The sequence below is a fragment of the Balaenoptera physalus genome, assembly GCF_965194825.1.
Source record: "Balaenoptera physalus genome assembly, chromosome: 3".
NCBI lineage: Eukaryota > Metazoa > Chordata > Mammalia > Artiodactyla > Balaenopteridae > Balaenoptera > Balaenoptera physalus.
Window position 1 is genome coordinate 145674940 of NC_138890.1, and position 20722 is coordinate 145695661.

The 20722-nt window shown below is 46.9% G+C and overlaps 2 protein-coding genes across 4 annotated transcripts in view; one reads left to right on the top strand and one right to left on the bottom strand.

Annotated features, from left to right (window-relative positions):
• The window catches only part of EGFLAM (EGF like, fibronectin type III and laminin G domains), a 163946-nt gene that overhangs the window by 3727 nt on the left and 139497 nt on the right, over positions 1–20722 (bottom strand). The window contains exons 17-20 of one of the 2 annotated variants that reach the window (XM_082453703.1): positions 19986–20102; positions 17405–17585; positions 9784–9862; positions 6639–6782 (exon numbers count right to left, since the gene is read on the bottom strand). In XM_082453703.1, the coding sequence (XP_082309829.1) occupies positions 6639–6782; positions 9784–9862; positions 17405–17585; positions 19986–20102 (521 nt within the window). Of the gene's footprint in view, positions 1–6638; positions 6783–9783; positions 9863–12143; positions 15101–17404; positions 17586–19985; positions 20103–20722 lie in introns of those variants that run through there. The other variant, XM_082453704.1, reaches the window with a different exon arrangement.
• Positions 2–20313, top strand: LOC309656862 (uncharacterized protein). 2 transcript variants are annotated; one of them, XM_082453882.1, is made up of 3 exons: positions 2–4577; positions 15095–15204; positions 19905–20313. In XM_082453882.1, the coding sequence occupies exons 1-3, from the start codon at positions 4382–4384 to the stop codon at positions 20022–20024; spliced, it is 426 nt and encodes a 141-aa protein (XP_082310008.1). In that variant the 5' UTR covers positions 2–4381; the 3' UTR covers positions 20025–20313. The 2 variants fall into 2 exon arrangements, with proteins under 2 accessions (XP_082310008.1, XP_082310009.1); XM_082453883.1 differs by having other exon boundaries at positions 19908–20313.

The window sequence follows — 20722 nt, forward strand, 5'->3', positions numbered from 1 at the left end:
GGCGTCGGAGAAGAACAAGACAGAGAACAGAATAAAACACTGATGTACAGACCGATGGTCGTTCACAAATGATTCTCACTGAGAAAGTTCTTTGGAGCTCAGGATGTAGTTTCTTTAACACAAAACAAAACAATGTTATAAAGACACTAGGTCCCCAGATTAGGCCATGAGTGACCAAAACTGGTTTTTTATTTTTAATTGTGGTAAAGTTTACAGTCTTAACTATTTTTAAGTGTACAGTTCAGTAGTGTTAACTATATTCACATTGCTATGCAACCAATTCCAGAACTTTTTCATCTTATAAAACTGAAACCCTCTACCCATTAAACAACTTCCCATTTCGCCCTCCCCCAGCCCTTGGCAACCACCATTCTACTTTCTGTTTCTATGAATTTGACTGCCTAGGTACCTTGTATAAGTAGGGTCATACAGTGTTTGTCTCTTTGTAACTGGCTTTTTTCACTTAGCACAATGTCCTCAAGGTTGATTTATTTTAGGCTCTATGTACAGTATTAGAGTATAAGGAACAAAAGGGCTTTATCGTTTGTAATGTGGTGTATCAATACTAGGTTGAATAGTATCCCCCCAAAATTAATGTCCACCCAGAATCTCAAAATGTGACCTTATTTGGAAACAAGGTCTTTGTGTATGTAATTAGTTAAGAGGGGTTATACGGGGGTTGTATGGGGTTAGGGAGGAAGTCATATGGGGTTAGGGAGGCCCTAAATCCAATATGACCGGTGTCCTTATAAAAAGGGGAAATTTGGACACAGAGACAAAGACATACAGAGAAGAACGCCACATGAAGATGGGACTGGAACGATGCATCTATAAGCCAAGGAACACCAAGGATTGCCAGCAACCATCAGAACCTGGGGGAGAGTCATAGAACAGACTGCCTCAGAGCCCCCAGAAGGAAGCCACCCTGTCAAAAGCCCCAGGTTGAAATTCTCACCTCCAGAACTGTGCGAGAATACATTTCTATTGTTTTAAGTCACCCAATTTGTGGTAATTTGTTATGGCAGTCCTCAGAAACTAATACATGTGTTTTTACTTTTCAAAAAACAAAACAGAACAAAACATTGCAGAGCAAGCTGAGCCCCAAAGAATTTATGCGAAGTTGCCTAAAATCTCAAAGTTAACGTATAGGACTTGAACTTGTTGTCTTACCTGCCTCCCACCCTGCCACATTTTACTCGGTAGCTTTCTATTTCCTATTTCAGTTGCCAGATACTGTGATATGCTAAGGGGATCAGAAGGCATGCATATGTTGTTTACCAGAGAGAAATAACCCTCTTAGTCCACTGTTCATTCGATTATTCTAATTTAACTCAATACAACAAATATTTGGTGAGTGACTATTCTAGGCCGGGCACTGGACCAGCTGCCTAGACCTCCCCTTGATAAAATAATAAAGCCTATGTAATCATGCTTTTGAAGGAAAATGTATTCCACCTGGACAACCCTCTTCTCATCTTGTAAGAGGACATGTCTCTTCTTTAGCTCGTTGGCCAAGAAATAGGAATATTGAGAGGAAACCCGCATTAGTCACTGAGCTCTTGCATGCACTCAGTATAAGAAAAGAGCAAGAATAGAAAGCTTTGGCTTTCCTCAGGGAAAGCACTATGGGTCCTTTCTTTAATACTGGAGCCTCAAAGAAGTCACACAGCCCATCGACATTTAACCAAGAATAGAACTCGGGTGACTTGACAAACTCTGAGACAAAGCTGTTGCTCTGACCCAGAAAAATCCACTGTTTTCTAATGAATTTTCCCACATCAAGTGTCTCCTTGTATGAAGCAGCCTGGAGGTGGAATTTTCAGATTTCATTATTTAGTGGCCAAATGCTTGTTGAAGAAATGAATGAGTATAAGGCAGGGCTGAGAGCTGGTTGGCAGAAACCAACCAGCTGAATTACTGGGGCTGAATTACTATGTGGGCTTTTATGAGAGGCAGAACGGGGTGATAGAAAGAGCCTAGACACTTGGATTAGATGAATCTGCCTCAATTCCCAGTCTCGCCAATTACTAGTTCTGTGATCTTGGGCAATTTGCTTCGTTTCTCTGAGCCTAAATTTTCTAATCTGTGAAATGGGGTAATAATACCTTCCCTGAAGGATCTTAGGGAAGATTCAGTAAGATAACATATGTAAAGAGCACAGCACATAGTAGGAGCCAAACAAATAATCCCACCGCCCCCAATATATGCAGTACTTAATGCAGCTTGGATATGGCGTCAAACAATACAACCTGGGGGAACTAGCAATAGGAGAAAGTTGCCGCCAAGAGATAAACTTATCAAGCCTCTCCTGGAAGAGTGGTCATGTGTGAGAGTAAACCAACAGGCTGTAAATATGTAACCAGAACGTCCAGAAACACCCAGGTCTCAGAATCAAGGTGACTTGGGTATAGCTGCAGTGGCACTAGACTGGAATGTGATTGTAATCCAGTGAATGGAAACCTTTTCAGTTGTGTTCGGACAAAGGACGGGCCTTCTTCTCCTGTTCTCCAGCCTGATAACATGCTTGTTCATGCAATGAGCCAGATTGTTTTCAAGGGAGCAAACGCTGAACCCAGCAGACAGGAATTCAGCCATCACTGCAGGTGGTGGTGTGGCCCAGTTGGCACATCTCTGGCCTGACTCTCCAACCCCCCTCGACTCTCTCTGATTTCAGACCCTCCGAATAACCTCCTGCTCCCCCAGACACCTGATACATCACCCTGGAACTTCTCTTTCTTTTAAATAATAAATGACCAAGAATAGTGGTTGCCTTCGTTGGGAGAGGGCATGAGGGAGCCTTCCTGGGTGTGGGTGGAGAAATGTTTTATACCTTGTTCTGGGTGGTGGTTACACAGGTGTTTACATGTTTAAAAATGTATTAAGCTGTACACCTAGTATTTTGCACTTTATGTAAGTTATACCTCAATTTTTTAAAAATTGAACTATGGTTGAATTACAACGTTGAGTTAGGTTCTGGTGTACAGGGAAGTGTACACCACCAGTCTATGTATATGCTTTTTCAGATTCTTTTCCATTATAGGTTATTACAAGATACTGAATATAGTTCCCTGTGCTATACAGTAGGACCCTGTTGTTCATTTTATATATAGAACTGTGTATCTGTTAATCCCAAACTCCTAATTTATCCCTCCCAACCCCCTTCCCCTTCGGTAACCATAAATTTGTTTTCTATGTCTGTGAGTGTGCTTCTGTTTTGTAGATAAGTTCATTTGCATCACATTTTTTTTAGATTCCACATATGAGTGATATCATATAATATTTGTCTTTCTCTGACTCACTTCACTTAGTTATACCTCAATTTTTTTAAAAAGGTAAAAACATGTGAATGAACGAATAAATGAATAAATGCACGCCTGGTTTCTCTATCAATCAATGTCCTGTGTATCCGGTTCGTGTGAATCGGTTATCCTGATCCAAGTGTACCTACTCAATTTGGTGCTCACGAAAGTCTAGGAGGCTGAGCACCAAGGTGGGCCACCAGGAAATGCCACCAGGTGGGGTCCTTATGGTGGCACTTATACTTAGGCCTCCTTTAAAGTGTAGCACAGGGTACTTTGCTAATGTCAGACTGCTTTCCTTTCTCTGCTGCATGAAAATGTTATCAAGGTCACATGGAAAATTAGTGGGAAAGATCGCCCATAAAGTGATATTCACACACCTGGTTTCATGCCCTAAACATAATCATAAAACAAAATGAAACAAAACAGCAAAAACCACACTCTTCGCTGAGCACTTCGATTCCCTTTCTTTTACTTAACCTTGCACCAAAACCATACATAATTTTTTTTTATAATTCCACTGTTTTCCCTTATTCTCTGGCTGAAGTGCTTTGAGCACTAAATTAGCAAAAGGACAAGCATTCAGGTGAAGAAAGCTGAGATTATATTGTATTATCTTAGGTTTCCTACTGTTTGCTTTGGACCTGGATCAAACACCAAAACCTCAAAAACGGTTCATCTACCCAATCAATCAGTTCACTCTCTAGGTTCCACTGATGTAAGCTGCTTGAGGGCAGGGCCTTATTCAGATTAATAACAACAATAACAATAATAATAGCTAAATTTTATTTAGTAGATATATTGTGCCAACTTCCTGACATATGTTAGCGATCAGAGTTTTTAGAACATAGAAAACACCCGATCAGGGGTAATCATTATCACTAATAACTAGATATGCCAGGCCCTGCACTAAGCCCTTTCTATGAATTAACTCATTCAGTCCTCATGGCTAACCGTTTCCTTTTACAGAGGTCGGGTAACTTGCAGGAGATCACGTGGCCGTGGGAATCCGGCACGTCTGACTCTGAAGCCCATGCTTGTGACCACTTCAGACCCTGTTTCTCAGGGCGTGGTGGTTCCTGATGGCTTCCAATGAGGATCTGGCGCTCAGCGGGACTTCCTCCACCAGCACCTCTGGGTGTGGGCCCAGGAATCCGGTAACCTCTAACACGAGACCCGCAGCTGACTCTCTGTATGCTGACAATTTCAAACCAGTGGCCACACTCCGACTCCTCTCTGTGCCCAGCCTCCCGCAGGGCTTCCATACTTCTGTGTTGGGTGAGTAATGTTGGGGGGAGTAGCTGCCCAGAGGCAGGAAATGCAGCAAAGCAGCCGCGCCGGGCCTGGGGCCTAGGGAAGAGTTCAGATGTCTGCCTGCCTCCGGTGGTGTGCCCTTTACGCAGAGCACAGCCAGAACTCCAGGCTTAAGAGGAAAACACGGGGCCTATTTCCAGAAACCTGAGAAAGAGATGGGAAGAAAAGAAATACATCGGGATGGCGTGGAATTGTAAGAAGGGTGCCCCGGGGCCTGGGGGTCTGCCCAGGGCCGGGTGTGAGAGCCAGCGGGGGCTGTGAGGGGGCCCCGAGCAGACCAAGCTTCCCTGTCCAGCTGGGTTTTCGCTGGCGGTTTAGGGGGAAGTCGGGCCTCCCACCCACGGCTGAGCTACTGTTTCAGTTCCCTTTTCTGGGCACAATCAAGTACTTGAGGCCTTGGCGAGGTTAACCACAGGAAAACCACAAGAAAGTGGCTTTGCGGCAGCCAGCCTGAAACTGGGGTGTGAAGAGCTCAGCATTTGACCTCAGGGCCCGGGGGAGGGGACGGAGGTGGTGAGAACTGCTCTCTCCAGCTTTCAACCACACACTCGGCTCCCCAAAGTCCCCAACAACCATAGGGCCGCATCGCTGAGCGTGCTCTGCTAGGTAGGGGCAAGCGTGGTGTTGGACAAGTGACATTTCCTTTCGAAATGCCTTTTGTTCGAATTGCAAAGACACAGCATTCTACCCTGGCTGTCAGCAATCCCAGCGCATGACCCACTGAAGCCCCACAATTAAGCCTTCATCTCCTCTGCAGTTCCACTCTCACTTTCATCTATTTCAATTCCAATTAATTCCATATCATTTAGTGAACACTTGTGCTAGTCACCAGAGGGGGGATTAAAGAAGGGAAAGCCAGAGAAACTCCTGTCCCCATGGAACAGATGGTGAGTAGGGGTTTCAGACCTTAGCAGGCGTCAGAATCACGTGGAGAAACAGTTAACAGATTGCTGGGTCCCACCTCTAGAGTTTTTCTGGTTCAGTAGGTCAGGGGTGGAGCCTAAAATTTGTATTTTTAATAAGTTCCCAGGAGATGCTGATGCTGTGGGTCCGGGGACCACAATTTGAGAACCACTGGTCTAAACAAGATATTTCTAACCTCGAGTGAGGCTGTGCTATCACAATCTCTAGGGAAGCTTTTTCATATTACACAGCTGGGGCCTGCCCCTTGGGAATCCCGCCGGCACCCAGCTGCCACCCAGCTTCTGGTGGTGAGAAGTCGTCCAGGTAATCCTTTAGCTACTTCATAGGTACCCATCTGACAAATCTGAGAGCAGTCTGAACTCACGTAAAAGATGTTAGAACTTCTGGAACTGGCTTATCCGTTATCACCCAAGAAGCACTTTTAAAAATCCAAACGTTGGGTTGCCCTATTGAGATATGAATCTGTGCTTTGTTCTTTGCAGTGGGAGATTGGAAAAAGCAGGCATTCTCCTTCCCAAGGCTCCAGAGTGAATAGGGAGCAGAGTCAGAATATAAAGAAAGGTCTCGAGACTAAATCTTCAGATCTTCCTGAGCTGGAGGGCACTGGGCCAAGTACCCGAGTCCATGCTTGCCAGGATCAAAGTCCTCTTTCGACTACTTCCTAATTTGTAAGTGGGGCGTATATGGCAGTAACATACTAGAACAGGAGTCACAAAATCTTCCTCTAAGGGGCCAGATAATAAATATTTCAGGCTTTGCCGTACAGTCCCTATTGAAACTACTCAAGTGTATCACTGTCGCGTGAAAGCAGCCGTTGACAGTACATAAATGAATGAGGGTGGCAGTATTCTGATAAAACTTCATTTACAAAAATGGGTGGTGTGCCAGATTTGGCCGTCAGGCTATAGCTGACCAACTGCTGCTCTAGGGATGGATATTGGAAAGAAAGACCAGGAGCCTCAAATTAACTCGGAGCTGCAGGCAGCTGTTCATTCTAGCAGACTGCGTTCTGGCTCCCTCTGCAACCCTCCGTTTGGCGTGATCTGTACTGTCTGAGAAAAATCGCAAGGTGATGTAGAAAGCAGCTGGAGGTGGGGTTACCTGAACACCAGGGTTCCATCCCGAAGGCCCAAGGAAATGAAGTCACTGTTGGGTCTCATGGGGCTGTCTCCCCGCCACATCAACAGGCCATCTTTGGCAGTTGTCTTAAACCTCATGAATGCATTTGATCTAGATCCTGACACCCTGGAGGAAATACACAAATAGTTACATCAAATCAACCAGTCTCCACCAACATTCATTTCTGAGGAATCCCAGTTTTGTCTGCCAATTATAAAGATAATCTGACATTTCTGACTCTTACTACCAGGAGATTAGAAAAGGCATCACCACCACAAGTCATGCCATGGGTCTAAAGGTCTGACCTCCTCATTCTGCAGTTTGGAGTCTGTCTCTCTCCCCAGGTGTGGTCAAATGCCACAAGAGAGCATTTGATGAGTCACAGATCAGCCAGACTGTGGCCAATGCCACGGTCCCAGCCTGCACCCCCAATGCACACTTCAGTCTTCCCTCTTTCCTGTACTACCACTCACGGGTCCTTGGGAAAGTGTCTCCTATTCCTCAAAAGGAAGTGGTTTCCTTAATTACCAAGAGGTTCAAGTTGGCAGCTACTCTGGGCTATGATCGTGGCTGTGGATGGTTATCTCTGGAGATGACATCCTTGAGGGCAGAGGAGGAATGACTGGACAAGGGGCAGAGTGTCAGTCAAGGAAGGTGCCTTGATGGGATAATGGTCTCGAGGGGTGTTGGGGCAAAAGCAGGGTGGAGAGGAACAGGAAGATGAGAGGAAGGAAGGGGTGGTCAGGAAGGTCAGGTCCCGGCCCTACAGCTTTGGCTGGGAATAGGATCACGTGATTATGTGTCCCTATCAGTTCTGGGATGTTCTTAACAATTCTTGGGAACAGACTAGTTCACAGATCCAGTTTCCCTAGAAAGTGACCAGTGTTTCATCTGCAATAAGGAGAAAAGCAACCTTGAGGTCCTTAAATAAAAGGTGAGATAAGAGTAAACATAATTTAATATTGCTCCTAAGATGGCACTACTGGAAAAAGCTCTTTGTCCATTTTCCTATTATGTGTACCATCCCTGTGTCTCACGAACATGCCCTGAAGCTGCAGACTACATTCCGTAGTGAACAGTGGAGGGGACGTTTGTCTAAGGCTTCCCAGAGCCTGAGCTAGACAGGAAGAGATCAAGTTTGCCCTCCCCAGGCAGGGTCTCCGAGTGGAGTGGTGAGCGAGGAGCAGGGTCCATGATACTGACTTCTTCACCAGGCCAGGTGCAGAGCAATCCAGCCCCGGGCTGTTCCCTAGAGAGCTGCTTTCCCAATCTTTTGCCCAAGTTTCCTTCTTTCCCTCACTTGCCTTGGATACACTGATTGGTACAAGCCAATCACGATGGTTCCATTTCTCTTGCAGTGACTGGTTTAGGGGTGGGCATGTGACCCACTGTTGTCCAATGAGACAGAGGAAATTTATCAGGAGGATTCTAGAAAAGACTCCTTTCCTTTTTAAAAGAGTCACATAAAAAAAAAAGTTTTTTTTACTTGCATGGGATATTGCCATGATTTATAGCCATTTAATGAGCATTTATGAACAACTATCTTGTAACCACAAAGGGTATAACCATTGGAAAATATGCTGAAGATAGCAAGGCAGGAAAATGGGTCTTTGATAATACAGTTGATTATCTGAATTAATCAACTTAGGATCCATTCTAAGTCTGGACAGCTTGTTATGTGAAATAATAAATACCCTTCATGTTTAAGACATTTTGAGCTGAGTTTCCCGTTACTTGCAGCCAAAGGCATCTAACTGAAACAGACCCTGAACTTGACTTTTACCTGCAGCTTCACACACATGCACACGTACATGCACCTACATATATGCACACAGGTGCCGTCGGGCTTTCTGCTTTGGGGCACTGCACCTCCTACTTTCACCAAACCCCTCTGCTCCCAACCACCCAGGGCCTCTCACTAAGCACCAGGGGGCTAGAAACTTGGGCCCTGTTCACACCCTCCCAGTTTCTGGGGACTGAACACCCTTCCATCTCTGGGGAAAAAGGGCTGAAGAAAGAAGAGTGTTTCTTGGCTGGGAATCCATTTTGCCTAAGGCCCATGCAAGACAACCTTGATCAACACAACATGGGATTAGAGAAACAAAGCCCTGCCTGTCTGGTGTGTGTCCAGAGTCACCAGGGACACCCAATGCCCCAGGAAAATGTCTCTCAACCTCTTTTGTTCCTCGAAAAGCCACCAAATCCCACCCTAAGAACTGGATGCCTTTGGCTTAAAGCATTGCCTTAGTCTGTGAAGATGCGATCAACCTGAAGAGGATGGAAAAATTCTAGAATGATTGTGCTGGCGGTAGGGTGAGGGATGGCACACTCTAAACTACAAAGAGCTAGGGGGAAGGAAAAGAAAGAGAAAAGGGTAAACTGAAAGCGCCAAAGCCAAGCTTCACTCGATTGAAGACTCTGCCTAGAGCCAGTCTTTCCCATGTCGTGTAAAATAGGCTATTCCAGACCAGGAGCTTGGACCCCGGAGCAGGGCTGGAGCTTCTGCCACCAGCGATTAAAAGCCACAGCTGTGACTCAGGCATCTCCTTGGATCAGGCTCTTGTATCCACATGAAGAGAGCTGAGGAGCCCCCCACCGAATTGGAAAGAGCCTGAAGAGGACAGTGGACCGCGTTGATGAAGACGCAAAGTAGGACACGGACTTGGGGCTGTTGTCTGGTGGAGGGTGCCCCAGAACCCTTCCTCGGCTGGCCTCTTCAGACCATGGCCACAGAGCAGCATGACGCTGACCGCCCTGCTGGGGAATCGGACTCATATAACCCCGGCTTCGGGAGCATCAAGTTCTCACTGCTTCTCAAAGCCTGAATATTAGAAATCCCAGGGCTGGGCACATCCCTCTCTCTGGGAACGTCCCTTGGACCAGAAAGGCTTTGGGTTGTTTGTCATGGGCTTGTTTCAAAGGCTGCATTTTTGAGTTTGTTTTTTGTGTTGTTTTGTTCTAGTTTCTATGTTTATTTTGTATGTTTTCCCCCCCGGGACTATGGCTAAGTTCTTGTGCCTTTTTGGAGAACTATCTTCTGGCACAGAAGACAAGGAAAAGCTCTGGCAAAGATATTGAGAAATTGACCTACCAGGAGATAAGGGAGGTGCCTGTGGAAGCTTCTTACCTCTTGAGGATATCTGGATGGTCATATGTCAGGTAACTGCGGCCGATAAACTGAGGGATCTCAATGGCTTCTGTGATGGCTGAGACAGAACAGAAAATGGAGGTTACACGCTACATGACTCTCTTGACCCCAGCACTCCACCACGTGGCAGGAAAATACAAAGAAAGCCAGCTCCTGGAGGTAGGACATTTATCAACTTGGCGGCCCCTTCCTCTTGGCTGCACAGGCACTTGGCCTGGTTTGGGACTGCCCGGCCTGATGGCCTGTAATTGGCATCTCTCTGCTGTCCCCTCTCTGGGGCTGGCCGTCACTCCTATCGGTCTCAGCACTGCCGAGAAGGCTCGCAATATGCCAAAACTTGAACTGTGCCCAATTATTCTTGGAAGCCAAAGGGCAGGTCTTGGGCCATGCGAGGAGCAGCTGGGGATAACCTTCCTAATCCAAGGGAGGCAGAGAAAACAATCCCTTCAACAAAACCCACCAGGATTTCTCTAGCTGAAGCCAATCTGGTCCAGAGCCCTTTCAGCCATGACCTTAGACACTGGTGAAGCAGAGGGGATGAGGCTTTGACAATTGTTTGCAAATCACCTCCCCATGTCGTATTTCACAAGAATTTCACCACAATCACAGGAAGGAGCAGGGAGTGCGGGGGTGGGGGGGGGGGAAGGGGAGGGTTTGATTGTTCCCATTTTTATAGAATAGGAAAATGAGGCATAAAATCATCAAGGATTTGCCCAAGATCATACAGCTAAGAAAGCAATAGACCATGAGCCAGACCGACTCTCCCCAGTTCTGGCCCTCAGCCCACTTTTTACTTTTCAATATTTTAGAAATGTGTTTCCTTCCTCCCAACTTCTCATCTTTGTTTTCTTGAGGAATCTCCTCCTTCCATACAGTCAGTAAAAGAATAGTCTAAGGAGTTGTGTTTGGTGTCACAAATTAGGGATAATTTAGGGGATTTCTTCTAAAGAGATTATAGCAATATCTCTTTTCTCTTTAGAAAGACACAAATGGCAGTTTAAATAAATTAAGGTAGAGTGAATCTCATGTTTAAAGAAATGTACAAAACGAGAGAGAATAAGCCAGCTTATAAAACGAGTTCTAGTTTCACAAAAACTTGTTGTTGGTACAAAGAAGACACTGAACTAAGGACTCTATACCCAGGGGAGAAAACGTATAATTATTGACACTACAAACAGCAGGAGAGTTCTAAACATTAAAAGAAAGAAGGAAGGAGGGAAGGAAGGAAGGAAGGAAAGCAAAACACAAAACCCAATGACACTGGGCCCCCAAATGTAAGTTCCTATGTTAGCAGGTCACCCACAGCAGGCTCCCATCCTCTTCATAAAAAAAATAAAGAAAGGAAGGAAAGGAGGAAGGGAGAAAGAAAGAAAACAAGAAATGCAGAACAGAAGTAAAAAAATGTTAAAGACAGTTTCTGAGGTAACTATCCAAGAAATTGCTTCACTGTCCTCTGAGGCAGCACAGCCCAAGACAAGGGCCTGCTGACCGGAGGGCCTTTTAGAGACTGAAATGAACAGCTCTTGCATCTTAAATTCTGGGCTGTACCACAGGCCTGTCTTCCTCTGCTTAAAGTGAGTAGGAGGAAGAAGGAAGAAAAGGAAGTCGAGAGAAGGAAAAAGATGCAAAACGGCACGAGTAGAAAGATGGTGGGAAGAGGGAAGAAGAAGGGGAAAGTAGATGCCAGAAGAGGAGAAAAGAAAACGTGGAGGAGAAGGTGTAAAAATGGACGGCAGCCCCGGGCAGGGGAAGGAGAGGGGGATGGGAAAGGTGAGGCTGGGAGAGAAGACCCAGAGGAGCAGAAATAGAAAGGAGAGGGCCAGAGCGGGGGATGAGAGGGAAGAGTGCGGAAATGCAGGAGGGCAGGAGAGCTCTGAGCTGGGCTGGCAGGCCCCGGATTGCAGGCTGCTAGTGCTGAGACAGGAGGAGAGCTAAACATCGCCCCGGCGCCCCTGCTGGGTTTGGCTGAGCCTCAGGCAGGGCCTGTCCCTGCTGTTATTGGCCATGGATGTGGGTCTGTGGCCAATAGTCATCATTCCCCTGGACTCCTTGAAATGGTCAGGACGCGCTCTGCACCTGGACCCTCAAAGGGGTGTGTACGAGCCCCGTCCAGGTGCCTGCTAAGCCCCCCAGCTCAGGAGCTCAGGGCTTCCCGAGGTCCAGCTGGGAGACAAGTGTGTTCCCAGGGCCGGCAATTTTGGAGGAAGGATGCCCACCACCCTGGGGGGTGTGTCCCCCTCATTACCTCTGCAGGCGGTTGGCCTGCCCTGTGCCCGCAGCCTGCCCTGGCATGAGCCCAGGGCACTGTCACAGCTTCTCAGAGGACTCACTGTACTTACTATTGAGGCAGTAGTTCCCACACTCTGCCAGGTGCCAGCATGAAACAGAACAGGGAAGGTCAGAATCTCACAGTCATTGTAAAAATCCCAATTACTTTGGTTGCAGATTTCTGGGAACCAGCCTTGCTGCCCTCGTGAAGCCCTGCAGGAATTCACATTCCTCTTACGGAATGTGAATCTGATTCCCAACGGGAACCACTGGAAATCTTTTCTCCTCATGGTTAACACCAAGTCACCCAACACGCCTCGCCAGTCCCAGCTCACGAGTGGAGGCACAGGTGGTGGTGGGCCAAGAAGATGTGTGTAATAAATTATCCTACACCTCTGAGGCTCCCCTGAGCTTGCGCTGAGGATCCCCATTTAATCTAAACCTGGAGAAATAACTCCTTGCTGAAGTTACTTACCTTGTCCATGACCATTTATTTTCTTGGCTCCAGGCTACGTGTGAAAAAGGAATGATAAGCCAGCCAGCTGCCTCTTTTCTCTCCCTAGTGGAAAATATCACCCTAATTCCCACCCCACCCCCTTTGCAATATTCCAGAGCCCTGGTGATGTGGTGATTAACAAAGAGCAGGGGAACGCTCTAGAAATGACACCACTGAATACAAAAATGGTGGAAATATACTCAGTGTCGTCACTGAGTGGATAAACATTAATTCCGTCCCACAACATTACAGCTAGAAGTGACCATCTAGCCCTTTCTGGCCCTTTGTGGTTTGTTTAAATATTGTAAGCACAGCTATATTTGATCCTAACCCTTTATATCTGATTTCTTCTACATTGTCTTTTTTTCTGTGGCAAAGGCAGGAGTCGAAAAGTGTTTTGGGTGCTTCCTCACATTTAGACCTAAAAGCTCGTGCCATCTGGTGACACAAATAATACCCCAATGAATAGCAGCCTGCAAGCTAGGCAAAGCATTTTCCACTGCAGGGACTTGAAATTCCCAAGGGACCATGACGAGTTAAAGGGAGTTTGCTGGCTCCTTCATACAGTCCCAGCACCAGTGAAGGAAGGACCTGGGGTGTTGTAACCTAGCTTTCCCAGCAGCCAGGACTCCTCTCAACAACCCCCTGAGACATGGCCATCCAGCCCCAGGGAACACTTTCCACGATGGGTAGCTCTCTCGCCCATAGGGCAGCACCCTCCCCTGCCGGACAGCTCTACTTGGAGCAGATGTCTTGGTTCCATGAAACTGACTCTGCAGCCATAAAGTAAAGAACAGCAGAAAAATGTTTTTCAACACTACCAGTCTTCAGCTATCTAAACATGAACATCTAGTTGAACACCCCCCTCCCAAATTTTCCATTGTTTATGATACACCATCAAAAGAAAACAAATTCCCTGTAGTATGCACAATTTCTATGTTTTATTCACTTGTGTTTTTTCATACTGAGTTTTCTTAAATTATAACCCATACTTAATGATGCTATGTGTTTTATGCACTGGGACCCCTCTCCCCGGCCAAAAAAAATCACCCAAATCAGACCCAGCAATACGATGTGAATTTACTAAACACAACATAAAATGTCCAGAATGTGGGAGATCAGCATGGGTCAGGCAGGTTCCCATCTTTGAGGACTGCGCACCCCTGACAAATGTGTGACCTAAGCCATTAGCTTTTGGTGTCGGTAGTGAGTGTGGCGCGGCTTCAGCTGCTACAGAGAAACAACCCCATCTAGTGGCCTGCAGGGTCCTGCATGGTCTGAGTCCAAACTCTAATGCAGGGAAGGGAAAGGAGGACGGGCTCAGAGTTCTTTCCCAAGTGGCCTGTCTGCTATGGGCTGGGGGAACCCCAGGAGGAAACAGCTGCATCCTGCACCCCTGTCTTGGACACGCAGAACATAGCAAATGCTCTGAGAAGTCCCACAGAAGAGACAGTGGTTTGTTTACCCAGGATTGCCCAGATTTATTTGACCCCAGAAGCCCCCTCCCATTTTGTGCCTATGAATGTATGTTGTCTGTCTCTCTGTGTGAGCGCAAAACAGCCATCAGTATTCCTTGGAACTTAATTTTTTACATGTGCTTCGTGGAACTCTGCTTTAACTTGTTAGTAACTTAAATACAAGAGCCCCGAGGGACTGGGACACAGGTGGGTAAATTTGGATGACAGCAGAGAGAAAGAAGACAGAAATCTCTAAGGATGGGGAGTCTCTTTTTGAGGAGGGTGGCTTTTTGACACCCCTCTGGTGAGATGAGAAAAGGGCCTCGGTACTGGGGTACAGCATGGGGTGTTGAGGTTGGAGGTGGAAGAAGGCACCTAAGAGTGACAGCCCCCAAACGGACGGTGAGGGGACCACCAAGCCCTATGGTTTTTGCTGGTACCTGAAGTTGTGGCTGGGAGTTAGAAGACCCTCTGGCTCCTCCTGCCCCAGCTAGGGACAGAGAGGCTCACTTTTCTGCGGTTCAGTGGGAGCCCGGTGCCCACCTCCATCTGGGCTCAGGCTCTGCTCCTGCCTCTGATTTTGCCAGAGACAAAGGGCAGGACGGGGGTCCCAAAACCCCCTCAATGTTCTGATGGTCTGGGAGCCTGGACCGCTCCAGGATTTGTCTGAGTTTCTGGCCCCAGCCTGTCTGCACCACCAGGAGGTGAGAACAAGTTTCCAATCTCCCGACTAGGGTCCCAGTGGAATTCTCCTCTGAGGAGGGTAGAAAGAACCAGACTCACTGAGGATCCCAGAATCTAATTTCCTGACGGAGAAGGTGCGCCTTGGTATGGACTGAGCGAGGCCTGGCGCTGGGGATTTCTACAACATGCTGCCCACCGTAAAAGGACTGGTTTAACTTCTGTGGGGAGTGCTAGGAAAGGTTCACGCTTTTGAAGCATGATCTGTTAATCAGGGAGGGAAACAACCCTTAAATACATGAGGCTAAGAATCACCTTGCTGGATCAGACAGGATTCTCTTTGACAACCAAGGATGGCTTCTAACCATTCTTTGTCTTTCTCACGAAGAATATACCCCAAATTTTAGACTGTTCTCCTGCATCTCTGTGGAACCAGCTCTCCTCCCTTTATTTCCGATCCTTACTCAGGATGAGATGCTCACCTCAAAAGTCTGTCTGGTAAGTGTGCACCTCTGAGAGCCTGCTGGGGCCTGGAAAAATTGTCCTTAACAGTCCTAACCTGCACCCAGTGTCCCGTTAATCCTCTCAAGCCATATAACAGGAGAAGAAATTATGTGATACAGGCCATGCCTCCTATATATGAATCTTCTTAGGATTGGCAACAGCTGCCATTTTGCCAGAAATACCATCTTTATTTCAAAGCACAAGGAAATACTGATATAACACAAGGACAGCTGATGTTCTGTCTGGGTTTTAATCTTGGCTCTAGCCTAGGATGTTGCAGAAAAAGAGCCCTAAAAGCCCCCCAGATCCCCCCTGCCACTGTCCATTCCCTTGGATCTTGCCAGGAGGCCCAGGCCCTCATCAGCGATCTGACTCTTCACTCTGGGGAGATTTATTTCTCATTGAACCTGAACCTATAGTTACAAAGCTATACATGTGAGCACTTTATATCTGTACGGCTAATGTTCTGTAACAGGAAAGGAGGGTTAACAAGATCACAAATTATTCTTTCCTTCCTCCTTTAATTCCCAAAGCTAAATGTTCACTTAAGCTTGGACTCTATATATTGACCATTAGTGTTAGCATTTAAGGCAGGAGCAAGCTTGAACTTGCCTGCAGTAAAATTGAAGACCTAGGAGATTCAAATGCTGATGTGTGAACTCCAGATCCAGTTTTCTGAATGAACGGGCCACTCAAGCTAAACCTCTTCAAGTACATGCTATTAGCTAAACAGTGATTTGCTCGTTAGAATTATAATCAGGCTCATTCACAAATGTTCTTCTTCTTTGGGGGTTCGTCACCAAGGTGAGCTATGTTAATAAATATATTTCATATGATTTGCCATGCAGGTTTCAAAATTCATTTCAGTATACTGCTACTTAGTCTTCCAGCTGGAAAACTGGCACCTTTCATATTTTCCAAGACTGCTGCAAAACAGCCTCTCCTAGCACCCCATGTACCGAAATATCTACCTGTTTTCCTCTAAACCCCACTTCTAATAAAAATCAGGAACCTGGAAACAAATAGGAAAGAGAAAGAGCACGTTCCTTCACTTAGGATGGCTGCCTTCTTTCCTTCAGGCCTGTCTACCTTTTTTAATTAGTTCCCAGACAGGTGAAGTCACCTGGCATTTTAACAAGAAGGCCCACGTGGCCCGACATGACACAGTTGCACAATGCAGGCCTCCTCCGGACCCACCGTGGCCTCCGCCTCCTTGAGCTGGTGTGGAAAGCTCAGTCCAGCAGGACCTGTGGTCCGGGACCTGCTCTGCTTTCACACAAGGGCAGGTTGAAAGCTGAGCAGCTCACAGCACTTGCTGATGCATTTTATTTTTCTCACCAAGAATAATAATGCTTAATATTGGTTGAGTACTTACCAGGCATTCTTCTAAGGAACATGCGCTGCCTCATTCTTCTTCTAAGGAATATGCATTGCCTCACTTAATCTACGCTACAATTCTCTGTGTTAGACAATATTGCTCTATTACTCCCATTTTACAAATGAGGAAACTGAGGTACAGAGGAAACATATACAGCATGGAAAATAGCAGTCTACAGAAGGTTATTCATATTTTTGTTTGGAGCAACTAACGTACAACTCATATTTTGCCATACTCGGCAAGATTTCTCAGATTTCTCTTTACAGCATTCACAGGTAGGAGTCAAAAATATTTAGTCAAAATATTTATCAGTCTATGAAGCCCAGGCATCCACCTGTCAGGATAGGCTCTGGGAGTGGCTCAGATGTACGAGTCCTGGAAAACTCCCTTACCCATATTATGAGTTAAACTTTTTTTTTTTTTAATTTGGCTGCCCGACCAGGGATCAAACCCGGGTCCCGGCAGTGACAGCGCCGAGTCCTAACCACTGGACCAACAGGGAACTCCCTACGAGTTAACCTTTTGATAGCTAGACCATGAGGGGATTCTCAGGAAAGGAGCCATGGTAGGTTGGGGGAAGGAGGGGAAACTATTTATTTACTGTTTACAGAACTGTTTCAGCATTTTAATTCTTATTAAATAATTATAGTAGTTTATATATAATTCATCATCTAATATGCTATTGACATCATTGATAAAAATAATTGGTATGGCTGTCCCGGGGTTATCAACTGGTCCCCCAAACGGTCTGTCCATTCCCTCTGCTTCCAGAAGCAGCACCTGAGTCCCCTCTCCCCTCCCCTCCCCGTGGTGTACCTTTCTGGCAGTGCAGCCCCTCGAAGCCCAAGGGACAGTCACACTCATAGCCCTCCTTCCTGGGTCGGCAGCTGCCCCCGTGGGCGCAGGGGGCTCCCACGCAGGGGTGGGCTGCATTCTCCACGTTCACGCCCCACGTGAAGTCATGCTTCACGTGGATGGTCCGGTCATTCAGGATGATCTTAGGAAAGAAAATGTAAAGAAATTCAGGAATTCAGAAAACGTCTTTTCGGTCTTCTACAGCTTTCCTCAGCTAATGTGAACTATGCCTAGTGAGGGAGCTTTAAACAAAAGAGAAGAAGTCCGGTTGCTGCTTTTATAGTCTCGTAAGTGACCCAGGAACTGAAGTGATTACATCTGGTGTTTGGGAGACTCTGCATCATTTATAAGACTATACACGCAGCTTCCTCTATCTCTGGAAGACCTGGCTACTCAGTGAGGTCGTAAAGAAGTCCCAATAACCACAAAATTAGGGTTCTAATTCTGCATATTAGAATCACCCGAGGTGGAGGTGGGGGAGGGTTAAGAAATATACTCATGCCCAAGCCCCACCCAGATCAAGTGAACCAGAATCTCCGTGGGTGAAATGGAGTCATCGGTAACTTTAAAAAGCTTCCCAGGTGATTCTAAGGTGCAGCCAAGGTTGAGAGATGCCGCTAGTAAAGCGGAGTAAGGAAGAATACAACACAAAATGCTACACAGGCAGGAATCCAAGGGCGGGTGATTGCGTCTGGAGGTGGTGGAATTGTACTGCTGTGTCCTCCTGGCCAGAGTTCTCTGCAGCTTCTCCCAGCTCCACCAACTCGGCCTCCCCAGTTGCCCCCCTCCCTCCTGCTTCCTTCCTCCCCTGACACTCTGGAATCCCCTTCCTCTCCACATCCTCTTCCCTGGAGTGAAACCCAGGTCACATTCTTAGCTCTGCTGGGCATATTCACTGGACGAGAGAGCGCTTTGCTTTCACCCCTTTTCCCTGCCATGGGGCTCTAGTGAAACTGATGAATTACAGGGCAAGGTTACTGGTCTCCCCAGCCACAAATAAACGGAGTGTGCACTGGCCCTGAGCTGTTGGTATTTCAATGTCTCACAGGCTTTGCTGAACTCAGAGACAGAGAGAAAACACGTCCCAGGGGAAGGTCCACCATGCAGGGGGTCCTAAGAGATTAGCAGTGGCACTTCCAGCCACTAATCCATGTTTCCACATGTTTGCCTAGTTGTTAGGGAGTGTCAGGAGAGCTGGGAGAAAACTTTTCCCTAGCCCTGAATCTCAGAGGCTGCCGGACAAGAGCCAGAACCTTTCCGCAGTCTCCTCCTTTTCTTGCTGAGAATGCAGGACTTGAACAAGCCAAGAATGGCGCGGCCCACTGCAGGATAAGGCAGAGCCGATGACTGGGTCACTGGGAGGGGAGGAGGGCCTTTCCAGGAAGTAAGGAGGAAAGGCTTGTGTGTGCTGTGTGAAGAAGGGGCAAAGCCTGACACAGTAGGAAGGAAGGTGAAGCCTCTTAGCAACTCAGCCCAGTTCCTAATTTCAAACCCGTGATTACACACGGCCGATGGGGGCGGTGTCTCCCCCCATTCCTGGAGGGACAACGGTCCGAACTGAGGTGTCACTGATATCCCAGTGAAGCACACCAGAGAGAGGAAATACTGACTGGGCCCCTTTTCTGGGCCCTTCACTGGGATACAGAGTACAGAGCCCCAGGGGCCCTTCCCAGAGTCCAGATGTGCAAATCGTGAGAGGACCCTCTCTCACTGTCCCTCCATCATCTTAGCCTCTCCTTACTTTGCTGCTGGTCTGAAAGGGATCAGTGGCCCCCATTCCCCCAGTGGTTGCTAAAGGGAAACAGGATGCGGCTAACATCCAGGAACCGGATGTGCTTTTATTCAAATTCTTTCCCCCCAGTGTTTAGTGGTCCTGGAAATCTGGGTTGGTGGGTCAACCTGCACATCTGTTGCAGACAGAACATAATCTCATGACTGGCGAGATCATGGGCAGCCCCAAGAGAAGGAATAAGAGACAGATATGAATGGGGTCAGCATCCTGTCTCTTTTTACTAGCTGAGTGGATTTTTTCCAGACCTTCTATGGAAGGGCTCGAATCTGTGCTCAAGAATATGGTTACATGATTGATGAACAACTGTTAAATCATGGTGGTGGGGATGGGAGTGGAGGCAGCGGAAAAAATTGGGTCTTGCCTTGAGCAAAAAGCAAAGTGACCCCAAAGAGAAGCAGGAGTCCCTATGAGACTCCATCCTCTTCCTTCCCTTTTGTAGAAGTGTCTAGAGCGACCTGGCGCCCGGTGCCTCCCTCAACAATCCCAGGATATTTTAGTGGATGTGTTGTACAAATTCATCTTCACTGAGTTGCATTCATGGGATGTCTGCTGGATCTAGCTAGGAGCAGACGTTATAAGAAAGTGGGGTTGGAAAGGTATGCTCTGAGCACTAAAAAATATAATCTTAAAAACGTTAAAAATTTCTCAAGCTTTCTTTCTTGGGTGCAGCAGGTTGCACTGATCGCAGTCTTCAGTTCCATTGTCTGCAGTCAAGGTCACACAATACACATGAGGAAGGGAAGCCTGTACCTTCTGGATGCTCCCACTGAATGGCTTGAGGATGCCTGAGTTCTTCTTCACGTCATCATAATTGGGGACCCCACCAATGAAAATGTCCGAGTTGCACTTAATCTGGGTGAAGCCTCCCTGCCAACAGATGAAAAACAAAACACGGTGCAACTTCAGAAAAAAATGGTTAAGATTACCAAAGGTACCTTTGGTTCCCTGTCAGGGAGCAAATGGCAGAGACAGTCTCAAGACTCATCATGACAATCTGTCTACACATTGGCTTGACCTTTGCCTTGTTTCACATTGCTACTTACCACCTGTTTGAAAGTAAATTTCTTGACATTTCTGAGACTCAGTTTCATCATCTATAAAATGCGAGCGAATATGGTAGACTGTTCCATCATCAATACCCCTCTCCCTGCAGGAAGATTACCTCCAAACTGTCAGTCTCAAGTGGGGCTATGTAACTTGCTTTGGTCAATAAAGCATGAGCAGAAGAGAAATGAATCACTTCTGGGCAGAGGCTTTCGGAGCCAGGAGCGGTTCACCATGCCCTCTTCCCCCACGCCCTGTTCCTTCAGCCTGGGTCTCAGATTAAAGCTGCAGTTGACCATTGATGGACATGTAGTGTGAGTAAGAAATAACTCCTTATTATAAGGTGCTGCTATTTTGGGCTTATGTGTGCCTGACTGCAGTACAGTCTAGCCTGTCCTGGCGGCTGAGATTCCACTGATTTAGCACTTTGCCTAGCGTTGGAT

What these genes read in the sequence shown, in the direction of transcription:
- LOC309656862 (XM_082453882.1), top strand. Translation starts at nt 4,382, where the DNA reads ATGGCTTCCAATGAGGATCTGGCGCTCAGCGGGACTTCCTCCACCAGC. An exon ending in CTTCCATACTTCTGTGTTGG is followed by an intron (nt 4,578 to 15,094) that starts GTGAGTAATGTT and finishes TTTCTCACGAAG; the next exon opens with AATATACCCCAAATTTTAGA. An exon ending in TCACCTCAAAAGTCTGTCTG is followed by an intron (nt 15,205 to 19,904) that starts GTAAGTGTGCAC and finishes TCTTGGGTGCAG; the next exon opens with CAGGTTGCACTGATCGCAGT.